Source organism: Carcharodon carcharias, chromosome 15 (assembly GCF_017639515.1).
Source record: "Carcharodon carcharias isolate sCarCar2 chromosome 15, sCarCar2.pri, whole genome shotgun sequence".
Lineage (NCBI taxonomy): Eukaryota > Metazoa > Chordata > Chondrichthyes > Lamniformes > Lamnidae > Carcharodon > Carcharodon carcharias.
This window is the reverse complement of record NC_054481.1, coordinates 108,906,300-108,921,112: the sequence shown is the minus strand read 5'-3', so window position 1 is coordinate 108,921,112 and position 14,813 is coordinate 108,906,300. Positions and strand designations below refer to the sequence as shown.

General features: G+C 38.6%; 1 protein-coding gene across 3 annotated transcripts in view; it reads left to right on the top strand.

The window, feature by feature from the left end:
- Nucleotides 1-10,400, top strand: part of iffo2b (intermediate filament family orphan 2b) — a 60,905-nt gene extending 50,505 nt beyond the window's left edge. For 2 of the 3 annotated variants that reach the window (XM_041206791.1, XM_041206790.1), the window contains exons 5-9: nt 547-695; nt 2,834-2,954; nt 4,103-4,192; nt 4,368-4,498; nt 5,720-10,400. In XM_041206791.1, coding sequence (XP_041062725.1) covers nt 547-695; nt 2,834-2,954; nt 4,103-4,192; nt 4,368-4,498; nt 5,720-5,825 — 597 coding nt within the window. In that variant the 3' untranslated portion in view covers nt 5,826-10,400. The remainder of the gene's footprint in view (nt 1-546; nt 696-2,833; nt 2,955-4,102; nt 4,193-4,367; nt 4,499-5,719) is intronic. The other variant, XR_005945353.1, reaches the window with a different exon arrangement.
- Nucleotides 10,401-14,813: the final 4,413 nt, after the last annotated feature.

Below are 14,813 nucleotides of genomic sequence, written 5' to 3'. Positions count from 1 at the left end.
GTGATTTAAGATATAGCATAATGACTAACTCTGCTCAGGCTGAGTTCCCTGTTTCACTTGGACTGTCTGCTTGGGAATCATTTATTACAGGAAGTGACCTACAGAGCAATGAAAAATAGAATGATTCCAATTTGTTAATTATTTAAAATGTTAATGAAAACTAATTTAATTACCTGTTTCTAGTTTAGAGCTTCCCAGACCCATTAATCATCTACAATGGTTCTATTTTATCATAGTTATTAACCTTTCCCTGTATCCTTTTGAAAAGAAAATCAGATATTTATTTTAATAGATATGAAATTGGGTTGAATCATCCTCCACAGCATTATTCAGCTTTCCACGAGGACATTAGTCCCAGCCCTTTTGAGATACAACATGCCCGTCTTGATAGGTCCTGCCCCATACCTGGTCCTAATGCTCCAGAAATCAAAAGCTCTTGTGCATCATTTCTTTGGCCACATTAACCTGTCTTTTTTACTGCTCCTATACTCAATACTATCTTTTGAGGTCTGTTCTCACTTCCATCCCACTCTTTACCTTAATAAGGTGACAACTGTCAGCAAAAAGAAAGAGAAAAAGCCAGCATGTGATGATGAGAGCTCAGAAACTGATGGGGATACCACACGGCACTCTGATGATGATGTCAGCACATCCCTCAATATAACTGACGAAATGAAGCGAATGCTCAATCAACTGTAAGTAAAAAAAATTCCTCTGGTCACATTGTATAAAATTACAGTTTACATTTTATGACTAAACCAAAGTGGTTTTCCTATTGATCTTAAGTTATGGGAAGGTGGTGAGGAGGAGCATCCTTTATGGTTACTTTAAAGCTTTGAGTTCAATTAATTTAGTTCCATAGTGCTGTTTAATTTTGGATTGTGTTGTGGGCAGGATGCACAGGAGGATAATGGTTATTCTCTAAATACAAGAATGCATCATTGGTGCTATGTTGTTAGAGATTCTTTACTAAAAGTCACTAGTGCCATAGCATGGAGATGTGATGGTGCATTTTTGTGCTGTGCTTTTATAGGTGGGAAGAAGATATGTCATTTTCTAATCACTAAATTAATCTTAGTATTGCGGGCAGAAACATAAATGGGTGAGGCACATGGTCAACTGAGGAAAATAATTTTAAATCTGTGGTCTACAACCATTCAAAAATAGGTATACTTTACATACTCTATTTAAACATTCATGATTTTAAATACCTCTTTCTTCAGTCTTCCCTACACTAAGGACAACAGCTTCTCTAGTCTTTCCAATGTAACTGAAGCCCTGCATCCCTTGTACCATTCTAGTAAATCTCCTCTGCATTCTCTCAAAGCCTTGACATCTTTACTAAAGAATGGTGCCCAGATTGGGAGGCAAGACTCCAGCTGGGTCTGAACCAGTGTTTTATAAAGGTTTAGCATCACTTCCTTGCTTTTGTATTTTGTGCCACTATTAAAGTCAAGTATCCTGTATTTTTTTTTAAATGACATTCTCAACTTGTCCTGCCAACCTCAAGATTTGTGTGCATATACCCCCTGGTTTATCTGTTCCTGAGTCTCCTATAAAATTGTACCACTTAGTTTCTATTGCCTCTCCTCATTCATCCTAAAGGAGGCCTTGTGGCGCAATGGGTAGTGTCCCTGCTTTTGAACCAGATGCTCTGGGTTCAAGTCTCATCCCAGGACTTGATAACCAAGGAAGCTATGTTCATAATGTGGCTAAACAGGTCATCAACCTGCAAATCCTTTCAACACATGCAATTGGCAGGAGAGACTCTTGGTCAACCATGTGATGTACCTCAGTAAAGGAAACCTGACCTTGTCTGACCTGGCTTAGGCATTGCTGGCAAGGCCGGCATTTAAAAGTGCTAAGAATTGATAGATTATGAAAAATTGATGATCCATCCCTCAATGTTTTGAAGGTGGAAGTCATGCTTAGTTTTCCAAATCTTTGAGATTGGCTGGAATCCCTGAAAAATATCTGCAAGATGACTCTCAATCATGTCAGTTCCTTCAAAACCCTGGGTTGAAAATTATCAGAGCCAGGAGCTTTGTCTACCTTTTGAGTTTCAACAACCTCGCCAATATGTCCACTCATGATTTTAAAATGTTTCACTCTAGATTTGTATTTAAATTGTGCCTCCAATCCTGGTATTTCTCACCACATTTTCTTTATGAACACTCTTGAAAAATAACAGTTAAATACTTAAACAATTTCTCCATCTTCAGAAACCACTTTCCTATTGTAATTTTTAATGGGATAGCCCCTCTTTTGTTTACTGCTGACATTGATGAATGCCTTATATTTCTGATTTGTTTTCAGTTATATTTTCCTCCAAATCCCTCCCTGCAGAGCTCACTGCTTTCCTGGCATTCCTCGGAGTATATTTATAGCCTCCTTATTTCTTCTTCCTACACACTTAAATTTAAGAAACTTTCTCTTTCTCCCTAAAGCCTTTCACAACTAAATTGGTCTTACTCTTTTATTTTGTCCCTAACCTTTTTGAGGGATAAATTAATCAAAACCAAAAACTATCCCTTTGAATCTATTCCACATTTATATTTTCCAGCATCTCTTCCTGTTTTGCCATCCCTATGTCTCTTAACCTTTAATCAGCATGTTTAAAATTTAGCTTTTTTTAATTGTCTTCCTTTTGATTTTAATCCTCTTGTTCCCTGATTGTCAGAGCTATATGGCCCTAAATGTTGTCTTCTACTTTGTCTATTATTCCCTGCTCGTATTGATTCCTTGATAACTTTGGGAGAGAATAAACCATTTGGAACACCACCTATTTTACCCATAAGTACATCTGGAATTAATATTTTGTGTTTCTTCCCAGGCGAGAGACATTTGACTTTGAGGATGACTGTGACAGTTTGAGCTGGGAAGAAAATGAAGAAACCCTACTGCTTTGGGAAGATTTTGCTGAGTACACAGCCATTGTGGAACCTCCATCAGAGGTACCCCTATTCACAAGTGAATAAATCAATGTATACTGGGAGGGTCTAAGTGTTGGAGTCTGTCACTCTGAATATTCTAAAAAACTGACTAGACCACAGTTCCACATTACATTTGGGCGTTATTCATTAGTGAAGCCTTTGTGTAGAATGAACACCTGACCCAGAGATTCTGATTGAGCGAGGGTAATGTTTCCTCATGTTTAAGGTATCAATGGAGCCTTTGGTGTAAATAAGTAGTTTGCCCCTTTAAAATACAGAAAGCAGAGTAATCCCAGTACTGCCCTCCTTGCCACTGCCCTCTTTGTCCTTACATCTTGGTGAAGGGACCACTTTAACCCCAGATGCAATATTTCAGAGTGAAATGTTTGATTATGCTGATGTGCGATTTGCCTGTGAGCAAGTCATGTAATTTTGTTTTTTGACTCCTTGCATCATATGCAGTGTTGCTATTTACCATTTCTCAGCTGATGAGGTAGCAAATGATCTGCTCTTCCTATCTGCCAGAGGTTCTGTGTTCGTGACCGTTAGTGGGCTGAATAATCTGGCCTCTATTTACCCAGCATCTGATTTTTCTTTTCCCTCCCCCTCCAGGCTACCTGGATGGCACATTGTGTGGAGATTACAGTAAGTACTAGCCTGTACTCCCATGATATCTATATCTGAGTGGTGTAACACTGCCAGTTATGGGTAATGTAATTCCATCTTCAGTGGTGCTTGCTTAGAGTAGGCCATTGTACAGAATGTGTCCTCCCCAGTGGTCCAGGTATCTCTGGACAGAGGTGGCAGAATTGAGGGCAGATTGTAGATGGAGAGGGGAAACATTTTGATCCCAAAGGTGCTCATGTTACTTTAGGTCTCGGCACAAAATTGCAGTTGTGTGCAGACACAATCAATAGCAACAACCGCCCAATCATATTTGTCAGCCTGAAAGAGCTGTTTTCGCTGTAGGAGTGACTAACGATTGGAAGTTGTTTGTTATTCATTGCTCATGCTGATCTCAAACTTTGTGAAGGCTCACTTGTTAATGTTTAACTAATCTGGTCTCAAACGCTTGAGCACAGAGTACATATGTTTGTGATCCCAAAGGGGATTTTTCTTATTATAGATATTGAAAAGGAGTTAAAAATGTATTAATATTTTACTCAAAGGATGAAACATTGGAAACAGTGATCAAAGAAACGGAATCGCTTTTCAAAACTAGAGAAAAGGAGTATCAGGAAACCATTGACCAAATAGAGGTGAGATTTTTTCCATTTACTTTAGGCATTGCCTGATAAATGTTAAACAATTTCTGAACAATAATCTCATGCCTTGCTCCGCCACTGCCTCCTCACTCAATGCATGAGTTGCCTCCTCTTTCACCCCCAACCCACTCATCACACTTCACTCTCACTGCATCTTCTTTTGACTTAGCTGGAGCTGACCAGTGCCAAAAGCGATATGAACCGCCACCTCCATGAATACATGGAAATGTGCAGCATGAAGCGTGGCCTCGATGTGCAAATGGAAACCTGTCGTCGGCTCATTAAACAGTCAGGAGGCAGGTAAGAGAACCCACGATAAACTTGTCGGACTTTTTAAATCTCTCTAACCTTACTAAGTGCAGGAAGTTGCACAGTATCCTGACTTGACATTAGCCTGATCTGGCTGTTTTGAGACCTGACATCAAGTGATGTTTTAATATGGAGGTCAGTGGTGTGAATGTTTAAGCAGGTGGTGGATAGTTTCTCTAACATTGTAATGTCTAAAGTTTGTAATAACAGGCCGGATCTTGAAGTGGGGCATCTGGCAACCTGCTTAGTTTTCTTTTTTGCACCCTTCAGCTCAGAAGTCTTGCACCATAATTTGCTGCAAGTGCAAGCTGTTAACAGCATGGCGAGGGCATGGAGCATCTGGGACCTCAGTGAAGAGGACCAATTGTCTATCTCCTTAACCAGTGAAATTTAAGAATTTAGAAAGAAACCGAGGAACGGCTGAGGCAAATAGGGTGAATTAGTCCAATCATGGAAGAAGAATAGACAGGAAAAGAAAGATTGGCTTGAGGGAGAAAAAAGACAAAGGAAAAATATGGAAAAAATTGTTTGACTACTTTAAACTTTCTGAGCAGTTCAACCAAGGAATGAGATTCCGCAGTTTAAATTGTTCAAATTCTAGGGCAGAGAGGTCGATTAACAATGATCAGCTGTTGAAAAAGGTACTAAACATAACTTTCCATGGCAAGTTTAATGGACAGTTCATATGCAAATCCAGCAATTTTTTTTTAAATGGGGAGGATGGGGATTTAATACTATTTGTGGGAAGTAAATGGCGGAGTGATGTAAATCGTCAAACAAGTTCTGGAGATTTGCAATTCATGGCATCTCTTAATCTGCTAAACCTATTGGTCAAATCGTGCATGAATAACCACACATGTTGTTCTATTATGGATCTGGAATGCACTACCTGAAAGAGTGTTGGAAACAGATTTCAGTAGTGACTTTCAAAAGGGAATTGAATTAATACTTGAAGGGGAAAAGAAATTACAGGGCTATGGGGAAAGAGCATGGGAGTAGGAATAATTTGATAGCTTTCTCAAAAAAACGATAGACATGATAGGCTGAACTGCCTCCTCCTGTGCTAAGATTGGATGATCTCAGGTCTGATTTTATGTCTAGCTAACTTTTAATGGTTAAATTGAGATGATTCATTCTTTTCTCTATTCTATTCTCTCACAACACCACCCCCCCAACCCACCCACCCACCCACCCACCCAAACCAACCAACAGAAAATCCCCTTCATTCAGCTCTGCAGCAAGCAGTGACTCAGGGAACACAGATGAAATCACTGATGAATTTGAGCGAGATGGTGAAGGTGATGGTTCTGTGAGCTGATGAATGGATACATGTGAAATGGACTCGACCTGCCTGTACCTACAGCAATTACCTTTTAACCCTATTTTTGTTAGGGTGCAAGGGGCTTTTTACATGTACATATAGTCAAGCCCTGAGCATTGGTGTTGTACAGAACAGTACCATCAGACAGAATTGGAAAAACATTGAGGACTTCAACTGGTGCAGAAACCCACCATGATGTTGACTACTATGCAAGTGGCTTGCCTTACATATCAAGAGCCTTCACCTCCCTGGGGGAAACGAACTCCGCAGCATTTCTGAAAGAGAACTAAAGTATCTTTTGAAATGCACGTGGTAGCTGTTAATAATTATAGAATGGGTTAAAGGAGTGGTTTATTTATTAAGTGTGTTCATGTTATTTGACAGATGGGATCACTGGCCATTCTGGGTTTCTACAGGTCTTTGATGTAAAGAATTTGAATCTGATTAATCTGCTGTAACTGCATAAGCAATCGCTGAAACAGTTTGAACTGTTTGGCATGGTCTATTCATTATGCACTGAAAGTTATGAACGTAAACCTCGATTGTCTTTATTCTCTGTAAACTGATGTTGCTAAAGGGCTGGATTATTGTGACCTGTAAAGATTCATTGTTTCCCTGGGCTGTATTTAATATCTTAATACTGCCAGTGTCGTATTTGGGCATAAGTTATGATAGAATTTGTGTAAGGTGCTCTTCATTTCTGAATAATTGGATTAAATTTATAAATCGGAAACTGGATAATTTATCCAATTGCTTAACCATTACTCCCACAAGAAATAAAATTCAGACAACCATAATGTAATCTGGAGCACCTCGATTTTTACCTTTTTTCTGAATTGTTGGGCTTCACTTCTATGCTGTGTGGCCCTGAAAAGAAGCTAAATGGAATCTGCCTTAAAGTTGAACAGAATGAAAATATATGGGAGTAAGTGATCCTGTGACCATGAATAAATGATGACTTTGGTGCTTCTGTTCTGTAAATTTGGCATTTAACATCGATTGCAATCCTTAGAATCCTTCTGCAATTCAGTTTTAAACAAAACATACCTCAATGTCCTGATTGAAAGGAGATGTTCTTTATGGATAACATTAGTTTTTAAAATGTGTTCTAATAAATTATCCATTAACCAGCAGCAACTTCATATGGGTTGAAAGATCCCAGAACCAGGCAACACCACGGACACCTGAGCTTGAGCTTTTGTCTCGCAAGCAGGATATTCCTGTCACAGCAGTTTTATTCTATCCACAAGTGGTGATGCTTGGCACAGATGTTATTTAATTGCTGTCTTTTGCCCTTTATCAGTTTAGCACACATACTAGCTCAGTTTGTAAAGTGAACACTTGATTGCATTACCTGGGATGTATCAGTGTTAAAATGAGGAGGCTTGCACATTGCCAGTGCTGGAATCTGACCATGGTGTAGAATATGTTGGCATCAGTAAAAACCTGACTCGGAAATGTTGACAAAAAGAAACTGCTGTTCTTAACCTAGAAAATGATTAAGTATATTTGATTTTTAAGTGCCCTCCACCTTCCCATTTGAATTTTATATATTTTCTCAAATTCTTCAGCACATCAATTTAGTAAGTGGCCTCCCACCAGTCTTCATCCCGGCTAATTTTGAGATGATGTTTGGTCGGTTTATTCCAGCAGCTTGGATAACCAAATCTCTGATTTATTTTTACCTTAGTTTTTGTGGAATGCCTCATCTGCTTCAGATTTTTATCAGCATGTGGTCATAGGAAGACAATTTCAGTGATTGGGTGAAGTTCTGGGAATGAAGGTTCTACTTTTGTACATACTCCAAGACTTTCCTATCTAAAGCTATATATAGGAAGGAGTGAGTGTTCTGTGGCGAACAATCCCTGAAGCCAATTATTGCTTGATATGGTCTCATTTTTCAAATCACTATAGAATTCCATTCTTTCTCTTGAAACTACATTTTGATGACAAAATACAATGGTAGTGAAGGACTGAGTGGTGTAGTCAGTTTTAAATACTGTCCTGTCACTCGTACATTCTGCTTCAAATGCCATAATTGACTATCTCAGGCCATAATAAATAATGGTTTTTAAAAAAGTAAAGTTGGCACTGATGCCACAGTTGGTACATTGCTGCAGTTGGGGGGCCTGTATGAAGGGAGAATTGCTCTGGTCAGCAGAAAGAGCTTTACTCTGCATCTGATTTGTTCTGCAGTTGCCCAAGGAATAATGCTAACGCTGGTGCCAAAATGGAAAAACAGTTTAGTAACTTTTCAATCCGTCCCCTTGGCAACCATTGAATTGTAAGAATGTGAAAAGACCCAACAAGCTCGTTCCTTGCATTAAGTGTAATGGTAGCTAGAATTAATAAATCTACAATTTACCCATTCTGTTATGGAAGTACCATTATTTACATGTGATGCTTGAATGGAGTATAACTGAAGAGACCTGGAGAAAGGCTATTTCGCACTACAGATTTTATAGTCTTTAAGATACCTGTATTGGTATTTCTGTAAGTGAATGGAGCAGCTGTATTGATGCTTCCTTCAAGAATGGGTGTGATTTGACAATCCAGGAGAACAAATTACTTTCTCCTTTTAACCTCTATTAGTGTATCTGAGTAATCTATCTTTATTAAAATTTAGATCTTAATTGGCAACTTTAACGAGAGTAAGTAAGTAACTATCAACCTCTTATGTCTTACAACTATCTCAGTATATGGGTGGAATAATTTTAGAAATATTTGTTTCCATCCACTTGAACCATGGTGGCCTGTTTACTTTTATTGATCCTTAAGTCAACCTAACCACTTGGACGACCGTTTTCACAGTCAAAGCTTTCATCTAGTGTGGTTGGTTCTGGTGAAACTTTTATAAAAAAAAAGCTTTTGTTAGAATGTCACTTGGCTTTTGATGGTCAACATATTTTGTCATTATTGTATAGTAGTCACTTTAAAGAATGAATCATTTACTGAGCTACCTGTGAGCAGAGCAAAGATCAGTAAAACTGATGGTCAAAAACAAATTCATGTTTGATCATGGTTTCAATGCCCAGGTGGCATATTGTATGTCTCTGACCTGCCCCTCCTGAGGCCAGTCCACTGTATGGGACAATATTCTATCTTTTTTTTCCGGGAGTTAGGTTTAGCAATTTGAAAGTATTGTAAATAGTTGGAATACTTTTATTTAAGTAATTCAAAGCAATTGTCTTGACACTAAATCCCAGAATTAGAATATGTTAAATGTATGCTGAAACGATTATTTGATGGCGCAGAGATGATGCAGCGTTGATTTGGTATCTAATCAGGATGCGGATTATACAAATCTCTCGTGCTCAGAAAGCTCTGAAAATAAATTCCACACGCCAAGTTTTGTTTTGGTGGTGATGGTCTGTGCAGTTAAAGACTGGGGACTGTTGCATGTTAAATGGATTTGACTTGGCAATGTGTCCCCTCCCATTCTGGGTGCAATTTATTCTGACTACAACTGGCTTCCCGTGGTTGCCTATATTTTTTTCTGTTTCAAGTTCGTACCCATGCCAAGGGGGTGGCTTTCTTGTGGTTATTAAATCGATTGCTTTGCGGAACTTTGTTTCCTCGTTGGCAGGGCTGTTCAGAGTTAATGTGAAAAGGGTTTAGATGCGACAAAATAATCTGACTGCTATTTTCTTGTCACTTAAAAGATGCTAGCATTTTAGTTTTGTTTCTCTTTGGATATTTGTAACGACGGAGAAACAAGATCTCCGATTGGCTGCTGAGTTGAAACTGAAATGTCAATAACGCGCGCTAATTGTCGCGGCTATCGCCACCATGTGGCGATGTACAAATCGTAACTTGGGAGTTTTCTTATGCATTAACTCGGCATCAGCCATTTTATTTATAATCACAGTATATTGTGCAAATATGGATGTGTGCTAATTTATTTCAAAGTGTGAATGGGACACCGACTTGCTTGACTGACTGTCAGCCACGAGGGATCCCATAAAGTTATATCCAAGGTGCAAAATTGTCAATTTATTCTCAGTTAATACCTGTATGGAATTAAACTGCAAAAGGTCGCAATAAAGTGGATAATTAATTTACTTCGTGTTTGCAGATACTGCAGCTTTCTATTATCAGGCGATCATGACGTTGGGTGGGAAAAGTAACATCTCCCAAGTGTGCAATTTCTGGTGTCCGGTTACAGTCGCTCTTGGATTTGACGCCGTTAGTTGGATTACGCTTGTCCTTGTGCTGCAACAATTTTGCATCGATTTTGTTTCTGCGGCTGTTTTGTAATTTTGATTTTTTTTTAAAAAAGCAGCTGCCGATAAATTGCTGTCGTGTTGAATGGATCGCATTAAACGTTAATTTAATAAATAGTATTGGAGTTGGCAATTTACCCTCGAATAGGGGCGTTTTGGGGAAAAGGGTAGTGAAATTGTGCTTTAAAAAGGAGTAAATGTACATTTTCTCAGCAAATCCAACGGCTGCCATCCTGTGGGGATGTTAAATCACTGGCATTGCCTGACTGCAGCTGAATTTTGTTAGCGATTTCTGATAGTAAATGCCCAACTTTGAAAGGTTAGAAATATTAAAATGATATCTTTGTCATTTGCTGTTTCCTCTATCATTTGCTGCTGTAAATATTCGCAATACGAAACGTGCTGCTGCACATAACTAATAGAGGCCAAACCTTGAAAAAGTAATCACTGATCAGCTGTCATAGGTAATTTTAAACATTTCTATGTGGGGAACCCTATTCCCATTTCCATCCATTTAAAGAGAGTGGTATAATTAAAAACATTTTTTAAAAAGCAAAATCATGGGTGAGGTGGAGGAAGAGAAACTGCATACATGTAGAAGTGAAATTATCAAATTAATATATTTAATCTGTGTACACGAATCATCTCATCCAAATTAGACAAAAATACATCTCCGAGTTTGGGTTCTAGTTCTAACCAGGAGCTCATATAAGCCAACTCCTTATCCTCTTTAAATGTAGATGCCACGTTTTGGAAATACATTTCCTCTTTTGAAAGAAGATGGCATTCGATGTAACAAGGAAAAACACACGGTACAACTTTGCAGGGTAATGAAGAATACAAACTGGTAGGGACATTGAAATCACATTGCCAAACAATCTTCACTAAGCTTCCTTCAGAAATTCCTGTGGAAACAGGGTTTTTTGCACAGAACAAAAACGTTTTTTTTCTAGAAGAAAAATTACTTAAGGTAGAAAGATGTCACTCATAGGAACTGGACGAGGGCAGTCAGTTCCTTGAATCTGCTCTTTCATTCAATTAGATCATGCTGATCTGTATCTTAATTCCAATAATCTGCCTTGACTCCATATCTCTCATGTCTTCAAGCAATAATGTATCCATTTTAGTTCTGAACATTTTGATTTGCTCCTGGCCCCCTACAGTTTTTTGGGGATGACTTCTAGATTTCCCCAACTTTTTTTTACATGACTTTGTTTCCTTGCATCACCCATGAGTGACTTAGCTCTAATTTTAAGGTTATGCTCCCTTGTTCTGGACTTCCCTACTCACTAGGGGAAATCATTCCTCCTTTAATCATTGTAATGACTCGATTAGTCATCTTTAATCTATACTCTAGTAAATACAAGCCTATATAACCTGTCCTCAATTTAACTCTCTAAACTCAGTATTAGTCTAGTGCAGTTATGCAGCACCGATACAGGCCAATACATCCTTTCATAATGTCCAGTGCTTCACCATTTGGAAAATACTGATCTATCCATTGTGTCTAAGTAGATGTCCATACAATTTCTGTCACTGAACTCTTGCTAGTTTTGCCAACTTCATTTATCAATGTCCCTTTAACTTTCTGATCTCATCAAATTAATTAATGCAGGTTAATTAATTAAAGTCGGTATGGATTTATTAAAGGAAAATTGTATTTGACTTCAATTATTTGAGCTTCAAAGTAGAGGATTGATATGTACATGGACTCAAAAGGTATTTGATGGATTACCGCATAATAGATTTATAACCATAATTAAAGCCCTTGAGATCAAAAGCAGAATGGTGTTGTTAATTCAAAGTTAGGCAAGATACAGAAAGCAGAATATTGGTGATTAATTGTTTTTCAAACTGGAGGGAAGTATATATATATCCCCTGGGATTAGTTAGGACCATTACTCTTTTTATATGTATTAATTTCATGAACTTGGGTATGCAAGGCACAATTTCAAAGCTTGCAAATGAGACAAAACTTGGTATTCACTAAACAATAAGGATCATAATAGATGAAGAAACGGACATATTAGTGAAATAGGTAGAGAAATGGCAGATAAAATTTAACAAAAATATAAAGTGATATATTTTGGTCATAAGATTGAGAGGCAATATCAACTGAATTACCCAATTTTAAAAATGGGTACAGGAACAGAGACCTGGTGTACATGCACAAATCTTTGAAGGTGGCAGAACAAGTTGAGAAGCCTGTTGAAGCATATTGAATTCATGGCTTAGTTAAGAGTGCCGTAGAGTACTGTTTCTCTGATAGCTAAAGTGGAACCAGTGGATGTGCATATTTAGATTTTCAGAGGACATTCAAAAAGGTGGCACAAGAAAGTTTGCACAAGATGAGGGCTTGTGGGATTGGTAATATATTAGCACCGGTAAAAGATTGGTTCAAGGCCAGAAAACAGTTGGAATAAATGGGTCATTTTCAAGTTGACAGGCTGTTTCTAGTAGGGTGCTGCAAGGATCAGTGCTGAGGCCTCAGTTATTTACAATGTATGTTAATGGCTTAAATGATGGGACTGTGTATAATATATCAAAATTTGATGAGGATACAAGCTAAGAGGGAAAGTAAGGTCTGTGAAGAACATGAGCCTGCAAAGCGATATACTCAGGTTAAGTGAGTGGGTAAGAAGGTGGCAGATGGAATATAACATGCGGAAATGTGAGGTTATTTGATTTGGTAGGGAGAATTAAAAAAATAGAATCTTTTCAATGGTGAGAAACTATTGAATGTTGGCTTTCAGAGGGATTTGGGCAACGTTGTACACAGAGCATAAAGTTAACACATTGTGAGCAATTAGGAAGCCAAATGGTAGGCTGGCCTTTATTGTAAGAAGGTTGGAGTACAAGGGAGTAAGAAAGCTGCAATTGCAAAGGGCTTTGGTGAGACCACACTTGGAGTACTTTAGTACAGTTTTGGTCTCTGTACATATGCATATCTTGGAGGCAGTGCAACGAAGGTTCACTAGATTGTTTCCTGGGATGAGAAGGTTGGCCTATGAGGAGAGATTGAGTAGAATGGGCCTATACACTCTGAAGTTCAGAAGAATGAGACATGATCTCAAGATCCTGCAAGGGCTTTATAAGTTAGATGCTGAGGAGCTGTTTCCCCTGGCTGGAGAATCAAGATAAGAGGTTAACCATTTAGGGCGGAGGACAAGTTACTTCACTAAACATTGTGAATATTTCAAATTCTCCTGCAGAGGGCTGAGGATGCTCAGATGTTGAGTATGTTCAAGGCTGAGAGCAATAGATTCCTGAACCTAAGGAAACCAAGGGATATTGGGGATTATGTGGGAAGGGTGGGTTGAGATTGAAGATATTATTGAAGGGACCGTATTTCTGAACTTCCTTACATTTGTAAAAATGTAGCCTAAACCTTGAGGAAAAATTAGTTATGCCTCAGTTGGAGTATTGTGTTCAGTTTAGGAAGGATGTCAAGGTCTTGGAGATTTATTGGAATGGTACCAGTGATGAGGGTCTTCAGTGATATGGAGAGAGTGGAGAAACTGGGGTTGTTTGCCTCACTGCAGGAAAGGTTGAAAGGAAATTTGGCAGGTGTTCAAAATTATGAACAATTTTGATATTAAAAATAAACAGCTTTCAGTGACAGAAGGGTTCTTGACCTGAGAACAGAGCTTTAAGGTGATGGGCAAAAGAACCAGAGGTAACATGAATTTTATGCAGTTTGTGAGATCTGGATGGCATTGCCTGAGATGGTGTGGAAGCAAATTAGATTGTGTGATGACCTGAGCTTTGGGAAAAGTCTGTATTTTCTTTTTGTGCAATGCCCCCTTTAAGACCAAAGTGAACCAGGGGATATTCTGAAATAGAGTTAATTGGTTTCCTGATTATAACACCGTTCGGTTCCAAGAAATGCCCATGTGATCCAAAGCTGCCATGGGGATGAAAAGCTCAGAAGCAAAGGGTAAATAGAAAGCTAATTACAATTGGGCCAAGTTTCAGCCTTTTTTGGTGACAGGCAGTGTAGAGAACACAATTGATGAGACTGGAAACAAGCAAGGCAATCCACAAATGGATCTGTTTTCTGTTTGGTAGTTTAGAACAGATTGGTAGTTTAGAACAAATGGTGTTGAAGCAAGACTGAGAATATAGCAGAGACTGTTACTGTGTTTTATGCAATTGGAAAGGACAGAGTGCTGAAGACAGGAAGAACAGGGGATTGTGGGTTGGACAAGACTCACTTGCTGTTTTAGTGTTGTCAGAGCCAAGCAGACCATTAAAAGGGATCAGAAAAGGGAGTCTCTGGATTCTGTGCCATCAGTGAGAGAGGATTCATAGATGTGCGCTTTGTCGGTATTAACTGTGTCCGGGGACTTTGGATGTATCATGAACAGAAGACATGATGGAAAAAACATATGTGTCTACACCATCCTGGCTTACTTTATAAAATAATTTTTTTTTTAAATGGACAATGGCCATATGCTGACTGAAGCTTGAGTAGTTATGGCTCACAAAAAAGGAGTTTCTAGCCTTCAGAAAACAGCAAGGATCTTGTTATCTCTGAAGAGGTGCTAATGTCCCCTGTGATTGAAGAAATCAAATTTCAAGGAAATGCCTTGGAAAGACCCTTTACATTTCTAAGGTAGAGCTCTGACCACTGGAGACAAAAGGGCCCTGAAACCACAAACTTATTAATGGATGCAACATTAACCATCTCAAGAATCCAGTCCAGGGATATACATATTTTGCTAAAACGAAGAAGCAGAAGTTATGTTACATGATAGCAGAA